At 48.4% G+C, this 15,310-nt stretch overlaps 1 protein-coding gene across 1 annotated transcript; it reads right to left on the bottom strand.

The window, feature by feature from the left end:
- Nucleotides 1-697: 697 nt before the first annotated feature.
- Nucleotides 698-13,448, bottom strand: ITPA (inosine triphosphatase). The gene is made up of 8 exons (XM_036321651.1): nt 13,281-13,448; nt 11,778-11,835; nt 11,623-11,687; nt 10,937-11,010; nt 9,658-9,689; nt 8,909-9,024; nt 2,355-2,431; nt 698-1,153 (listed from the first exon to the last, which is right to left on the bottom strand). The coding sequence occupies exons 1-8, from the start codon at nt 13,344-13,346 to the stop codon at nt 1,015-1,017; spliced, it is 627 nt and encodes a 208-aa protein (XP_036177544.1). The 5' UTR covers nt 13,347-13,448; the 3' UTR covers nt 698-1,014.
- Between the last annotated feature and the right edge of the window lie 1,862 nt (nt 13,449-15,310).

Here is a 15,310-nt window from a genome sequence, read left to right as displayed (position 1 = left end):
GAGCCCCCTCCCCAGTAGCCTGGGTATCCCCTGAGTGGCGGGGGAGGGGGGCAGCAGGGACGGGAATGTCATGTCCTGAATCACCAAGTGAGGAGCAGGCAAGTCCCCAGCACCCCACATCATATATATATTTTATAATTTTTTATTTCAGAGAGGGAGAGATAGAAACATCAATGATGACAGAATCATTGATTGGCTGCCTCCTGCACACCCCACTGGGGATCGAGCCCACAACCCCCCAGGCATGTGCCCTTGACTGGAATCAAACCCAGGATCCTTCAGTCCACAGGCACTCTATCCACTGAGCCAAACCAGCTAGGGCTACATGTGTATTTTTTAAATGAGTTTGGAATTATAATCATAAGCCAACATTTGAGCTGTTCTGATGTATAACCCCACAAAGCAAAAGCACTAGACTTCCCACACGGCCCACTCCCAACCCAGCAAACACCATGGAGACCAGCTGGGCATTGGCATCACTCAGGTGGGTGAACAGCATGGATCTGGCATGGAAAAGGTCAGCCCTTGATCTGAGATTTGAAGAATGAAAGGAACAATGTAACACCCCAGCTAGCAAGGGCATGTGAACAACCTGGACACAGTGCTGTCCTTGTCCCACCAACACCCCTTCCCCTTCCACCTAAGAGGTTTCCTGCTCCTGCCAAAAGGGATTCAGGAGACAGACACCCGCCTGGGGCAGATTTCAAAGCAGATACATCCAGTTTATTTTGGAGTGCCTTCCAGAATTTTTCCTTGCCGCATTTAAAACACACTGAGAATTTCTCCCCCAAACCCTCAATTCTGTCAAGGCCCATGTAATGCCTGAGGTCCTTTTGGTTCCTGGAGGCTGTAGCAGAGACCAGTGGTGTCCCTTGCCCAAAGCTCCTCCAAACAGCCATCTGCTCCTCCAGACTGGTGAGGCTGGTCCGGTGGGGCTGTCAATCTCAACACCCCCCGGAAGTGGTAATCCTAAAGGACATACTTGGGGGGTGCCTGCCTGACGGAGGTTTCAGGCTAGCCCTCCCCAGATCCCCGTTGAGCATGCTCATCATCATTCTTAGAAATCAGGCCGCCAAAATATTCCTGCAGCTCCCGCAGGGCCCGGAAGCGATGGGAGATGGCATTCTTCTCAGCTTTGGACATCTCTGCGAACCTAAGGGGCGACAGCAGCAGCTCAGAGAATAGGGAGCCCAGATCAGGGAGGGTATAGATCCAACCCCCCTCCCCCCAGTTAATTCCAGAGCCCAAAGCTCAAGGATTCCCTAGGAAAGGGTAGCAGCTACTTTCTTAACAATTGAAACGTTTTAAAATCCCCTATAGGTAGAAACTCATATTGATGGTTGTGGAAGGATATTAAACTTGCTCCAGTGTGTCCAAAAGTCATTAAGGGAAGCTGGGGACAAGGGGATGAGCTGCGTGTTTGATCGGTTTTGTCATCTATTGACAGGAAGCAGTGAGGCCTGACAGTAAACACAGCAGTCTCCTCTAGCACCCTGCGGGGGGAGGGCAGGTGAGCTGGCCACTGGCCTGTCCTCCATGCCAGGACTCCTGTGAGGTGGTCATCCCACACCCCAATGGTGGGCTTCAGATCTGTGCTGTCCAGTATTGGCCACTAGCCACGAGTGGCCATTTAAATTTGAACCAATTACAACTGAATAAAACGATTTCGGTTCCTCAGGCACCCTAGCCACATTTTCAATGCTCCGCAGACACTGGTGGCTGATTGCTACTGGACTGGGCCGCACAGATGTATACAACACTTCTGTCACCAAAGAGCATTCTCGGACAGTGCTCTTTCATGTTGTCCTCAGCCCTGTCTGGCCACTTTGAGACCGAGGCCATGCTCCCTAAGGGCCCCTCCAGCCTGGAAAACCTGACTCCAATACTGGCCAACGTGCCCCATGTAAATAAAGGAGGAAATTGGTGTGAAATACTGAAAACACTCAGCACTAAGGGGGTTTAATATGATGCTCACCAAAGGTTGCAAAAGTGCTAACATTTTCCAAACTAGATAGGGGGAATCAGAAGACCACCCCTAAAACTGTCATATATATACATGGATGGAACAGCCAAGGTCAGAGAGGGGAAGACACTGAAGTCACTGAAGTCACACAGCTGCTCTGCTATGAGCTGGAGCCCGAGCCCAGGTCTCCCAGCTACGCCTGGCTGCCTCCCCTACCGTGGACTGGGCCACCCAGATTCCTTGCATCCACCCCAGCAGAGCTGCCTTCAGCTGGAACGGCAGTCTCAGAGCCTGACTCTGTCCATATCCGCGTGCCTGCACACTTGGGTGGGGCACTGACCCAACACACACCATGGCTAGCCTGACCCCAAGAAGAAACCGGGCTCCTTACGTTTGCTCGTATCCATCAGGTTGGAAGCAGGGGTCCCAGCCGAAGTCCCGGCAGCCTCGAGGTACCACAATCCGGCCCTGCCAGAGGAAAGGGGGACAGGCCTGTCACTGGGTTTGGAGAAGATACACTAGAGGAAAGCAGTAGCCAGTCTGAGTTTAGTTAGGGATTTGGTTAAACCCTAGTTACTAAAAATACATGGTTTCAATGGGCCCACAATGCCTGCAAATGTTTGCTAAACACATAAGTAAAATGCAGTTCTCCGCTCACATACAGGGGAGAAACATGTACTTGATATCCCTGTAGCCACCCTCCCTCTCTACAGCTTTGCCAAATGGTGACCTATTGAAGAGTCAACTGTGAAAACCTGACAGAAAACACTTCCTCCTAATAGGAGATTAAAGTCCCTAGAATTTGCAGATGAACCCTATGCCTGCTATTACTGCATTTCTCAAAAGACAGGCTCTAACAATTAAGTGAAATAACATGATAGAAATTACTTAGCACAATGTTCAACATAAAAATGAGATCAATAGCCTGGCCAGTGTTGCTCAGTGGTTGAACATCAAACTATGAACCAGGTCATGGTTTGATTCCCAATCTAGGCACATGCCTGGTTGTGGGCTCAATCCCCAGTAGGGTGCTTGCAATCAACGATTCTCTCTCATCATTGATGTTTCTATCTCTCCCTCTCTGAAATCAATAAAAATATATTTAAAAATTTAAAAATGGGAAAAACCAAGATGGCGACATAAGTAAACACTAGTACTTCCCAACTCCCACAACCACATCAAAATTACAACTAAAATACAGAACCACCTGAAAGCTGGCTGAATGGAAGTCCTACAACTAGAGAAGATGAAAGTGCATTGAGACTGGTAGGAGGCCAGAGGCATTGAACAGGCTGGTCCAATACCCACATGTGGAGTTTCTTTAATCAGGAGGGATATCTCCAAGGCCTCCTGTGAGAGGCAAGGGGTCCCAGCCCCACACCAGACCTCCAGCCCAGGGTTCCAGGGCTAGGAAGAGAAGTCCCCATAACTTTAGGCTATAAAAACTAGCAGGGCCCTAGCTGGTTTGGCTCAGTGAATAGAGCATTGGTCTGTGGACTGAAGGGTCCTGGGTTCGATTCAGGTGAAGAGCACATGCCGGGTTCTGAGCTCGGTCCCCAGTAGGAGGCGTGCAGGAGGCAGCAATCAATGATTCTCTCTCATCATTGATGTTTCTATTTCTCTCTCTCCCCCTTCCTTCCTCTCTGCTATCAATAAAAATATATTTAAAAAAACACAAAACTAGCGGGGATTGTAGCTAAGTGACACAGAGGCTGTTGGAGTCCCAGGTGTTCCTCTTAAAGGGCCTGCACAAGAACTTATATGGTCCTGAGCTTCAGTGCTGGATGGCAGCTTTGGGGGAGTCCAGGGACATACAGGGAGGAACTGGACTGTTAGGCATAGGAACAAGAACTCGAGGGTGAGTTTTCCCCAACAGGAGTGTTTATAGGGGTCATTGTTCCTGTGCTGAGACCTCTCCCATCGCAAAGCTGCCTGGCAGCCATATCTGAGTTTCCATCAGCATGGTCCACACTGTTCATTCCCCCTGGTGAATCTGAGACTCCCGCCCTATCCAATTTTCAGCCCCACCCAAGCTGTTTGCAGCTGCTTTTCCATATGAAATGGCCTGTACTGGCTCAGGTTTCAGACATTGCTAAAACTCTCTTAAACAAGCAGCACTGGAGTCAGCGTGCCCGAAACCTATCAATAAAAGGTCCAAGACCCAGCACTAGCACCAGCCTGCCTGGCTTCACAGCTTGTCCTCGCCTGGGCACTTCCTAGCCCAGCGTGGGCAAACTACGGCCCACTTGAAATGAATAAAACTATTGAAAAAAAAGACCGTACCCTTTTATGTAATGATGTTTACTTTGAATTTATATTAGTTCACACAAACACTCCATCCATGCTTTTATTCCGGCCCTCCGGTCCAGTTTAAGAACCCATTGTGGCCCTCGAGTCAAAAAGTTTGCCCACCCCTGTCCTAGCCCAATACAAATAGCAGCCATCTGCAGATTTCTCTGTAGCTCTTGCCAGGTGGCCCCAGACAGTGGCTGACTTTGCAACTCCCAGGAGGCTTCAGAGCCAGTGACCCAGTGGACAGCTTCAGACCATACCAGATTACAACTCTACACATCCACAAGCGACACACTCAAGGGGCAGACTCAGTGAGCACCAAAGCCCCACTGAAGCAAGTCCTATTCCATAGAGGTGTCTCCTGCATAGCAGCTCTTCCATTATAGAAGCAGCTGGTCCTCACAGCCAATTGGCCTGGAGGCCAATTCCTCCCAGTGATGCCAATTCCTTCTCATGATGCCTATCAAGGCTCAACTACAACAAGACTGTGCACACAGCCCACACAGGGGCGCACCTAAAGTGCCCAGCTCAGGTGACTGGGGAGGCTGAGTCACTGGGCCCTACAGGACACCTATTACACAAGGCCACTCTACCAATTCCAGGAGACATAACAGCTCTACCTAATACATAGAAACAGGGAAGCAGTCAAAACACAGAGACAAAGAAACATGTCACAAATGAAAGCAAACAAGCTACTGGATATAGAGTTCAAAGCAATGGTTATAAGATTACTCAAAGATCTTAATGAGAGCTTCAAAGGACTTAACGAGATCTTCAAGGGACTTAGTGAGACTTTCGGGGGTTTTAGTGAAAATATCAAAGACATAAAAGACCAGTCAGGCCCTAGCTGGTTTGGCTCAGTGGATAGAGTGTCAGCCTGTGGACCAAAGGGCTACAGGTTTGATTCTGGTCAAGGGCATGTACCTCGGTTGCAGGCTCCTCCCCGACCCAGGCCCTGGTCAGGGCATGTGCAGGAGGCAGCCTATCAATGTGTTTCTCTCACATCGATGTTTCTCTCTGTCTTCCCCTCTCTCTTCCACTCTCTCTCAAAATCAATGGAAAAATATCCTCAAGTGAGCATAAAAAAAAAAGTCAGAAATTAAACATACACTAACTGAAATAAAGAATAATTTATAGATTCAACAGTAGAATAGAGGATTCCGAGAATCGAATCAATGATTTGAAATGAGGAAGCAAAAAACATCCAATCAGAAGAGCAAGAGAAAAAAGATTCCAAAAATATGAAGATAGTGTAAGGAGCCTCTAGGAAAACTTTAAGTGTACCAACATCTGCATTATGGGGGTGCCAGAAGGAGAAGAAAGAGCAAGCAATAAATTGAAAAACTATTTGAAAAAATGACTGAAAACTTCCCTAACCTGGTGAAAGAAATAGACTTACAAGTCCAGGAAGCACAGAGTCCCAAACAAGAGGAATCCAAAGAGGCCCACACCAAGATACATCATAATTAAAATGCCAAAGGTTAAAGACAAAGAAAGAATATTTTTTTAAATATATTTTTATTGATTTTTTACAGAGAGGAAGGGAGAGAGATAGAGAGTTAGAAACATCGATGAGAGAGAAACATCGATCAGCTGCCTCCTGCACATTTCCCACTGGGGATGTGCCCGCAACCCAGGTACATGCCCTTGACCGGAATCGAACCTGGGACCTTTCAGTCCGCAGGCCGACGCTCTATCCACTGAGCCAAACCGGTTTCGGCAAAGAAAGAATCTTAAAAGCAGTAAGAGATGAGCAGTTAGGTACCTACAAGTGAGCACTCATAATACTGTCAACTGATTTGTTAACAGAAACTTTGCGGCCAGAAGGGCATGGCAAGAAATATTCATAAAGTGATGAATAGTAAGGATCTACAACAAGATTACTCTACCCAGCAAAGCTATCATTTAGAATTGAAGGTCAGATACAGAGCTTCACAGACAAGAAAAAGCTAAAGGAGTTCATCACCACCAAACCAGTACTACATGAAATGTTGAACGGTATTCTTTAAGAAGAGGAAGAAGAAAAGATAAAAAATCTGAATAAAATGGCAATAAATACATATCAACAACCAAATTTAAAAATAAACGAACAAAAAATATAATGAACAAAACAAACTAATGAATAAAATAGAACCAAAGGCATGGAAAGACTAACAGTCTCAGAGGGAAGAGGGGGAAGGGTGGGAAGAGATTAAACAAAGGTCTTATATGCATGTACTAGTATGCATTACCGATGGACACAGACAATAGGGTGATGAAGAGATGGAGTGGGAACCGGGTAGAGGGAGGCAATGGGGGGAAAAAAGAGGGACATCTGTAATACTCTCAAAAATAAAGATTTAAAAATAGATAAAAAGAAAAAAATTTAAAATGAGCTCAATACTGGCTGTAATAAGCAAATTCCAACAGAAAAATGTTACAAAGAGAACAAATTATAGCCCAGTGTCACAAAATGTCATGTGGCCATGGAAGCAATAAAAAAAAGTAATTTAAAAAAATATAAGAGAGGTAGTAGAGGATAGGGATTAGCCACATAAATGCCAAGTTATTTAGACCAAAGGTGAGTTCTGCTCCTGCTAGCAGGGAGACTGAGGCAGTTACTACTCTGAACCATACCCAAGTAACACACTTTATGAACATCTGCAGGAAGGCAGGCAGTGTTGTCAGCACTGGAGTTACAGCAGGCCTTGCCTTGCCCTCACAGAATGGATCTTAAGCAAAACGGGCATCAAACTAGTAAACAAATTACCAAATGCCAAGTGGCTTAAAGGGAACAAACAGGGAGCTGGACTCAAGAACAGGATAGAATGACTTGGGAAGGCCTCAGAGATAGAGCAAGAACATTCCAGGAGGCCCTGACGGTGTGGCTCAGTTGATTGTTGTCCCACAGACTGAAAGGTCGAGGGTTCAACTTCTGGTCAGAGCACATACCCAAGTTATGGGTTCGATCTCTGGTCGGGGTGAGTACAGGAGGCAACCAGTAGATGTTTCTGTCACATTAATGTTTCTCTCTCTCCCTCTTCCCCTCTCTGAAATTAATTTAAAAAAGAACATTCCAGTCGGAGAACATTCCAGGCTGATGCCAAGGCCCTGAGATGGGGAAGGGCTTGGCATATGCATTGCTGAAAGGACAATGTGATTACGTTCAGAGAGCTCAGGTGAGAACATGAAGAAACAGGGCCACCTTGCGTAAAGTGGGGGCTGGGAAGCAACAAAGTGCATGAAGCAGCCAAAGCTGGGGCGACAATAGGGAATGGTGGGGACAGCAGTGACCTGGCCTTGTCAGCAGGGCCTGTGGTTGTTCAAAGTTCTGATTTTTGAGAGAACATTCCCTTTTTCATAGCAGCATTATACACAGTAGCCAAAACGTGGAAGTAATAAATGCCCATCGACTGATAAATGGATAAAGAAAATGTGGCATTACATACAATGGAGTATTGTTCGGCCTTAAAAACGAACTCATGCTACAATATGGCTGATTCTTGAAGACATTATCATAAATAAGCCAGTCACAAAAACATAAATACTACAGCATTCACTTACATAAGGTGTCTGAAGTTGGACTCTTAGAAACTGATGCCAGGGGCTAGGGAGGGGGGAAGGGACAGTTGCTAGAGATCTGTTGCACAAGTGTGCATGTAGTTAACACTACTGTACACTTAAAACGGTGAAGATGGTAATTTTTATGTTATGTGTTTTTTACCACACACACACACAAATATAACCAGGTAAGGCAAATAACCAGAAAGGCAAATAACCTCTGTTGTCAACCCCTGGTGGAGTCTCTGGGATAGCGCTTTGTGGGCTACAGTGGGACTCTTGGATTTTATCCTGAGCAGAAGAGAGAAAGCAGAGTGAATCCCCACAATGTGGGATATACTGGGGGCGGGGGGAGCGGGTGCATGCAGCCAGCTAGAGGGTGGTGTGGGCCCTGTGAGAAGTTGCTGAACCTCACAGGTAGGCATGAGGTGCTGAAGGACAGCTGGGGAAGGAATAAGTTGGGGGAAGATTCTATATAAACACGAAAAGTTAGAAAGCTGGTGTGATACTCAAGTAGTTGGATAAGGAGATTGGAACTTGGAGAAGTCTGGGATGTAGATGTAGCTCTGGGAGTTGTCTTCTTCAGTTTCCACACTTGCTTCTCAGGAAGGCATACAGTGCAGAGCCCTAGGTCAGTGGTGGAGAACCTATGATACGCGTGTCACCTCTGAACTCATTTTTTTGGTTGATTTTTCTTTGTTAAATGGCATTTAAATATATAAAATAAATATCAAAAATATAAGTCTTTGTTTTACTATGGTTGCAAATATCAAAAAATTTCTATATGTGTCACGGCACCAGAGTTAAGTTAGGGTTTTTCAAAATGCTGACACACTGAGCTCAAAAGGTTCGCCATCACTGCCCTAGGTGCACGGGCCTCAAGAGTTGTGAGCCATTATGCGTTCCCCTCAAACAGCAGCCTCAGGGGTCACATAGATTTTGGAATTGATAGCATTTTTTCTGATGGTGCCCAGGGGCAGATCTGGGCAAAGTCCTAGGAACTAACTCTGGCTTGGATGCCTTCCCACTACCCTCCAGCAGAAGACACTGGGCCAAGAGCTGGAGTCTCAGCGCCCTCCGGTGGCATGTTGAGGAACCAGCATGGATACGCACCGAGGTCCGGCCCCTGAAGAGGCGCACAGGCTCACTTGTGTTGCCAGTGCTGAATGCGAATGTACAGAGAGCATAGGCAGACTTGTCCTCGAACCCGGCCAGGAGCTGGTGGAGACCTGCGGACAGGTGCAGCGAGGGCTTAGCGCAGTCGGTGCCAGCTAGCCCCCACTCCCCACCCTGAGGCCCCAGACTGGGGGACATATGCCAAACTGGGGGTTTATACATGTCATCAGATAGGCTTTGTGGTGATAAACCTGGAAGTTGAGTCATGGGGAGATGGAGTTCATTTTCTGTTCTACTATTACATATGCTTAAATGCTCATTGTGTTTTTAGCAGCACCTAAAGAGGGAACATTTTAGCCTGCAACTGTAGGTGACAGAGTAGGCACTACTGGGGCCCTGGAGGGGACCCGAACCCCCAGGCCAGGCCCTGGCTGAGGCAAGGACTGGCAAGCAGTCAGTAGGGCCAGTCCTCACCCAAATTCAACTGCCGTGCCTTTGTTCCTCAAATTCACAGCTCCCACCACTCCATTCCCATCCACTCCTTCCTTATCTCAGCGCTCTCTAGAGTCAGGCGTGCAGGGAAAGTATGAGCTGCAGGTTATAGATGGGGAAACTGAGGTGAACAGAAGGGCTCCATGGTGGGGCTGCAACCTGAGATTCCTGATTACAAGTGGGGCCCTCCCCTAGACCACCTTGGGATTCTCAATTCCCAACAGATCTAAAGGAAGAAATAAAGGGACTAATACCTTCAGGCTTTAATTTCTCCAGAAACCACTTTCTGCAAGACAAACAAAGGTGAGTCAGACACCAGGAGATGGATCTTCGGACCACCTTCTTCTCTGGGTTGCAGCCCCCCAGGGATTAGAGCCCTGGGACAGCCGAGCGATTCACATGATAAAGAATGTCTCCCTCTGGGCAGTGTGGCTCAGTTGGTTGGGCATTGTCCAGTGCACCTAAAGGTTGCAGGTTCAACTCCCAGGCAGGGCACACACCCAGGTTGAGGGCTCAATCCCCAGTAGGGGGCATGCTGGAGGCAGCCAGTCCATGTTTCACTCTCCCTCTCGCTTCCTCTCTAAGAAGCAATTTAAAAAATAATTTAAAACAAACAAACAAACAAAATGTCTCAACTCAAAATGAAGACAAATCACCCAATAGGAAAAAGGAAATGGAGGCAAACAGGCAATGCATAGAAGAATCAATAATTCAATGAAGGCCTCCAGCTGAGTGATAATTAGGCAAGTGTAAATTAAAACTGCATGTGATAACACTTCATACTCCCCACATTGCAAAATATGGGGTAATGCATACTATAAGTGTATACAGGTGCTACTGCCTTGGCAAACATACTGGCGATCTAAATGTTAAATATATACATATCCAAGACCCAGCAGCAGCACTGGTGTGCATTTGCCCCCTAACCACTGAGAGGGGCATTCAAATTGGGGTATTTGTACCCTAGAGATACAACAAGACCTTCTAAGGGGGTCCAGAGCACTGGATAGGAAACCCATTTTCAGCTTTTTTTTTTTTTTTAATATATTTTTATTGATCTTCAGAGAGGGAGAGGGAGAGACAGACAGAAACATCAATGATGAAAGAGAATCATTGATCGCCTGCCTCCTGCACCCACACTGGGGACCAAGCCCGCAACCCGAGCATGTGCCCCTGACCAGAATCGAACCCGGAACCCTTCTGTCTGTAGGCCGACACTCTATCCATTGAACCAAACCAGCCAGGGCCATTTTCAGGTCTTGACTTTCTTATTTTCTCTTTCCTGAAATCGATCTATTCAGGAATGTACCTCTTCAACAGGTGGGTTCCCCTTGCCCATCCCCACTTACACAATCACATTCTCACACTTTCCAAAAGAAAGGCATGCCTTTCCCCATCCCTAATCCTTCCTCAAGACAATCTGAAATACTGGTGTTGATGCCAAGATAGTGAATGATCTGCGATATCAGGTAACCAATCATTTCCAAGTTCAGATGGTTTTGGGGGCAGGGCTCTGTAAGGGGGAGCACTCACATGTAGGGGCCAGGGAGGCCCCCAAGGGCATTGAAGCACAGACAGGTATCCTCCACCAGTACAGGTCCCTGCACCTGCAGCACAAGGAAATACAGCCCTGAGACCTGCTACCAGCAACAGTCCCTGCTGCAGCCCTGAATTCCCAGGCCATCCAACTGGGAGCCAGGCCCACAGCTGGTTGGAATCTGCAGCAACAGCATATAGAGGTCCGTCCACCTGCTACCGGGATTAGCCCTTGGCTAATCTCTTATATTCGTTTGAGAGATAGGGACACCAAAAGCCCTGGCAGGCTGTAAAGCCCACTCCAGGCACGGTAAGAGAAAAGGTGGGATTCATAGTCAGACAGCCTGACCCTTCAGAAGGTGCTCTTTCTCAGTTCCACAGAGGTGAGGGCAGGGATGGATAGATGTGGAGAGAATTTGGGGCTGGAATGTATGTATCTGAGAATTAGAGAGAGAGAATTATGTGTGTAAGTGGTGGTCTGGGGAGATACTACACAGTCAAGGGTGAGAAAGGCAGTATTCCAGGGCCAACATGAACTAACCCCAGAACAGCTAGGCCTGGGCAGGTCCTTGAGTCATATCCAATTGTGCCCACGCTATTGTTCTCCACTCATCCCCAGCAGGCACAGGCCCCAGAGCCACCAGGACAAAGAAGTGAGCAGAGCACACGTGTGGAGCAAGCACCTGGCGAGCTGCCTCCTGACACTTCTGTATGGAAATCTCGTCAGGCTCTCCCTGGTACTCCGGCACTTATGAGGAAAAAGACATACAGAGTCAGGTCACCAGCTGACAGGAGAAATCAAACTATCTTTAAAAAATAAAACAAAACAGAGACATACGGTCAATTTTCTTTGCCACCAAAGTACATGGAAACTTGTCTCCTAGAATCTGAATGACCTGTTGCAACATGAAAGAACATTTATCACCATTTGTTAACGATTCCTCATTATTACACAAGCTCTCATCCGCCATTCTAATCAGGTAAGTCTCCTGTCAGTACCCTAAAACTTACTGATCAGGTCCATGAGCCTCACCCCAGCCTTCAGGGTCCGCTCCAGCAGGTCAGCTCCCTCATCTCCACAATCTCCTACTTCAGGTCTCCTATGCTAACTGCCCATCCAGAACACCCACTTCCCTTCTCCATGCTCCCAGAAACCCTATTTTTTAAAATTAACTTGTTTTTTATTGAATGTATTGGGGTGACATTGGTTAAAAAATACCTTATTTTTAATAACCCCTAGCTGAAATTTAGCATCTCTTTTAATTGTGAATATAGAAAACCAAAATAGCATTAGCAGTCCCTCCCCCACCTCCATTGATTTTTAGAGAGAATGGAAGGAAGATAGGGAGAGGGGGAGGGGGAGGAGAAAGATCATTGTGAGAGAAACACACTGGTTGCCTCCTACCTGAGCCCTGATCTGAGGCAGGAATCAAACCTGAAACCCAGGTAGTGCCCTTGACCAGGAATAGAACCTAGGATCCTTCAATGTGTAGGGCGACGCTCCAACCACTGAACCACACCGGCCAGGGCACCTGTGACCTTTAAATCACAAATGTCACCCTGGCAGGTGTGGCTCAGTTGGTTGGGCTCCCCCACCCCCACCCCCCCGCAAAGGTTGCCGGGGTTGCAGGTTTGATCCCTGGTAGGGGGCGTGCAGGAGACAGCGATCATTGATTCTTTTCAAAAAAAAATCACAGATGTCGCCATATTCCCTCCCATACAGTTATAGGAGATATCTCAAAATATCATTTACCGGTACAATCACATTTTTAAATTTTAATTTTAAAAAAATTGATTGATTGATTTTTAGAGAAAGAGGGAGAAATTTGTTCTACTTATTTATGCATTCACTGGTTGACTCTTTATGTGCCCCACCTTGGCTATCAGGATGACACTCTAACCAACCGCACTCCTCAGTGAGGACCGACCCTGAGGACCACATTTCGGGACCGCGGTAGGGCTCGGAGGGCCCAGGTGGGATGTCTGTCCCGCGCCCTGTCGCCCTCGAACCAGCAGCGCGGCCTGGATCAGCTCAGAAGGGTGTCGGGAGCCCGCTCTGAAGTCTAACTCAGTAAGTGACCTCGGGACAGGTGCCGAGGACCCCGCCACTCCTCCGAGCTCACCAGCCCTGCGGCCCCGGCCGCCCCACTCCGCGCGGTCCGACCCGTTCCGCACGCTCCGTCCGACCCATCCCTGCGGCCCCGGCGCTCCACTCCCCCGGCGCGACTCTCCCGCGTGCTTCCTCCTCCCGGAAGCCAGTTCTCCGCCCCGTCCCCAGCCGACCTGGCCACACGCTGCCCGCCCGCCGCCTCCTGGCCGGCCCCCCACACCCTCCCGGCACCTCCTCCAGCTTCTTGGCGTTCCCCGTGACAAACACGAGCTCCTTCCCGGCCAAGGAGGCCGCCATGGTGAGCCTCAGCTACCTCGCGGCCCCACCGGAAGCCCCTCCACCGCGGGTTGCAGGCACTTCCGGTCTGTGGCGGAAGTGGGCGGCCAGCCTAGCGATCCCGGGCAAGGCAGCCTCGGGATCCCACGGCGCGCATCGGGCAGCGGCGACAGCCCTAGCCGGCTTGCAGAGGGAAGGCCGCGCTGGGCGCCGGAGCAGAGCCCGGGGAGAAGAGGGCGGTTATTCCGGATGAGCAGCCTCGGGCGCCGCGCGCTAGGAGGAGGAACCTGGCGCCGCCACCCTGCTCCCCCCGCCAGCGGACTTCCCGAGTGCAGGTTGAGTGCTCCGAGATCTGTCTCTCCCAGCCAGCGACGCTAAAAGCCCGGCCGAACGGTACCATTCCAAACACCGGGCCCCCGCTGCTATCGCCCCTCTCTGGACCTAGAGCACCAAGCGAAGCACAGAACTCCGTCCTTCCTACCCCGAATTCATCACCCCTTTGCAGTACTCACGTCTCAGCCAGATCTTTGCATCCCGAACACAGCAAGAATAGACCCACCTGGGCGACGGACCCACTGCTGTCTCCCTCCTCCAGAGACTCAGCAAGGGCAGATTTAGGGCCAGCTCTACTCATGGTGAGGCAACTTCTGTCAAAGGAGTGTCAGACCCTGGAGGTCGATCAGTGCCTGGATGAGTTATTTTTTTTTTCAAATATATTTTTATTGATTTCAGAGAGGAAGGGAGAGATAGAAACATCAATGATGAGAGAGAATAATTGATCGGCCTCCTCTCGCACGCCCCTCACTGGGGACCAAGCCCACAACCTGGGCATGTGCCCTTGACTGGAATCTAACCTGGGACCCTTCAGTCCCCAGGCCGACGCTCCATCCACTGAGCCAAACTAGCTAGGGCTGGATGAGTTATTTTGCTTAATGTTAATGACCTCTGACAATCGCGATTTTTTTTTTTTTTAGGCCCCAGAATTTGTCCTTAGGGAATATTTAAAATTCCATGCTCTCTAAAAACTTTGCTCAAAGATCATAACATTAGTATTGCACTAAAGTACATTGGTGTGTTCCGGGGCAGGTCCTGAAGTTTCTGAGGCAGTACTATTTACACAATGTGAATTGCAAAGCTCCATGGAATTGATCTGGAAAGTAGTGGGTTAGATTCAGGCAGTGGGTAGCCCTCCCTCTATGTCATCTATCTTCCTTTTTTTTTTTTTTAAATATATTTTATTGATATTTTACAGAGAGGAAGGGAGAGAGATAGAGAGCTAGAAACATCGATGAGAGAGAAACATCGATCAGCTGCCTCCTGCACATCTCCCACTGGGGATGTGTCCGCAACCCAGGTACATGCCCTTGACCGGAATCGAACCCGGGACCCTTCAGTCCGCAGGCCGACGCTCTATCCACTGAGCCAAACCGGTTTCGGCATCCATCTTCCTTCTTCATGAAGTCCTAGAGCAGTGGTTCTCAACCTTCCTAAAGCCGCGACCCTTTAATACAGTTCTTCATGTTGTGACCCCCAACCATAAAATTATTTTCGTTGCTACTTCATAACTGTAATGTTGCTAGTGTTATGAATCATAATGTAATACCTGATCTGCAGGATGTATTTTCATTGTTACAAATTGAACATAATTAAAGCATAGTGATTAATCACAAAAACAATATGTAATTATATATGTGTTTTCTGATGGTCTTAGGCGACTCCTGTGAAAGGGCCGTTTGACCCCCAAAGGGGTCGCGACCCACAGGTTGGCGACCCACAGGTTGAGAACCGCTGTCCTAGAGGTTTCCCTGATCAAAGCTGACCTCCTGGCTGTTGAAAACTTACGCTAAGAGGAGCTCGCCAGGGCCTGGGCACATACACCTTATGTACTATAGACAAGTCCCATGTGCTGTGTCAGTGCAAGGACCCAGGGAGTGCTGGATGTTAGAGAACTACCTCGGATGGGGAGGCTGATCCGTCCCAGCAAG

The sequence above is a fragment of the Myotis myotis genome, unplaced genomic scaffold (genome assembly GCF_014108235.1).
Source record: "Myotis myotis isolate mMyoMyo1 unplaced genomic scaffold, mMyoMyo1.p scaffold_m19_p_9, whole genome shotgun sequence".
In the NCBI taxonomy this organism is placed as follows: Eukaryota; Metazoa; Chordata; class Mammalia; order Chiroptera; family Vespertilionidae; genus Myotis; species Myotis myotis.
Note: the sequence above shows the minus strand (reverse complement) of the source record. Positions and strands in the feature narration are given on the sequence as shown.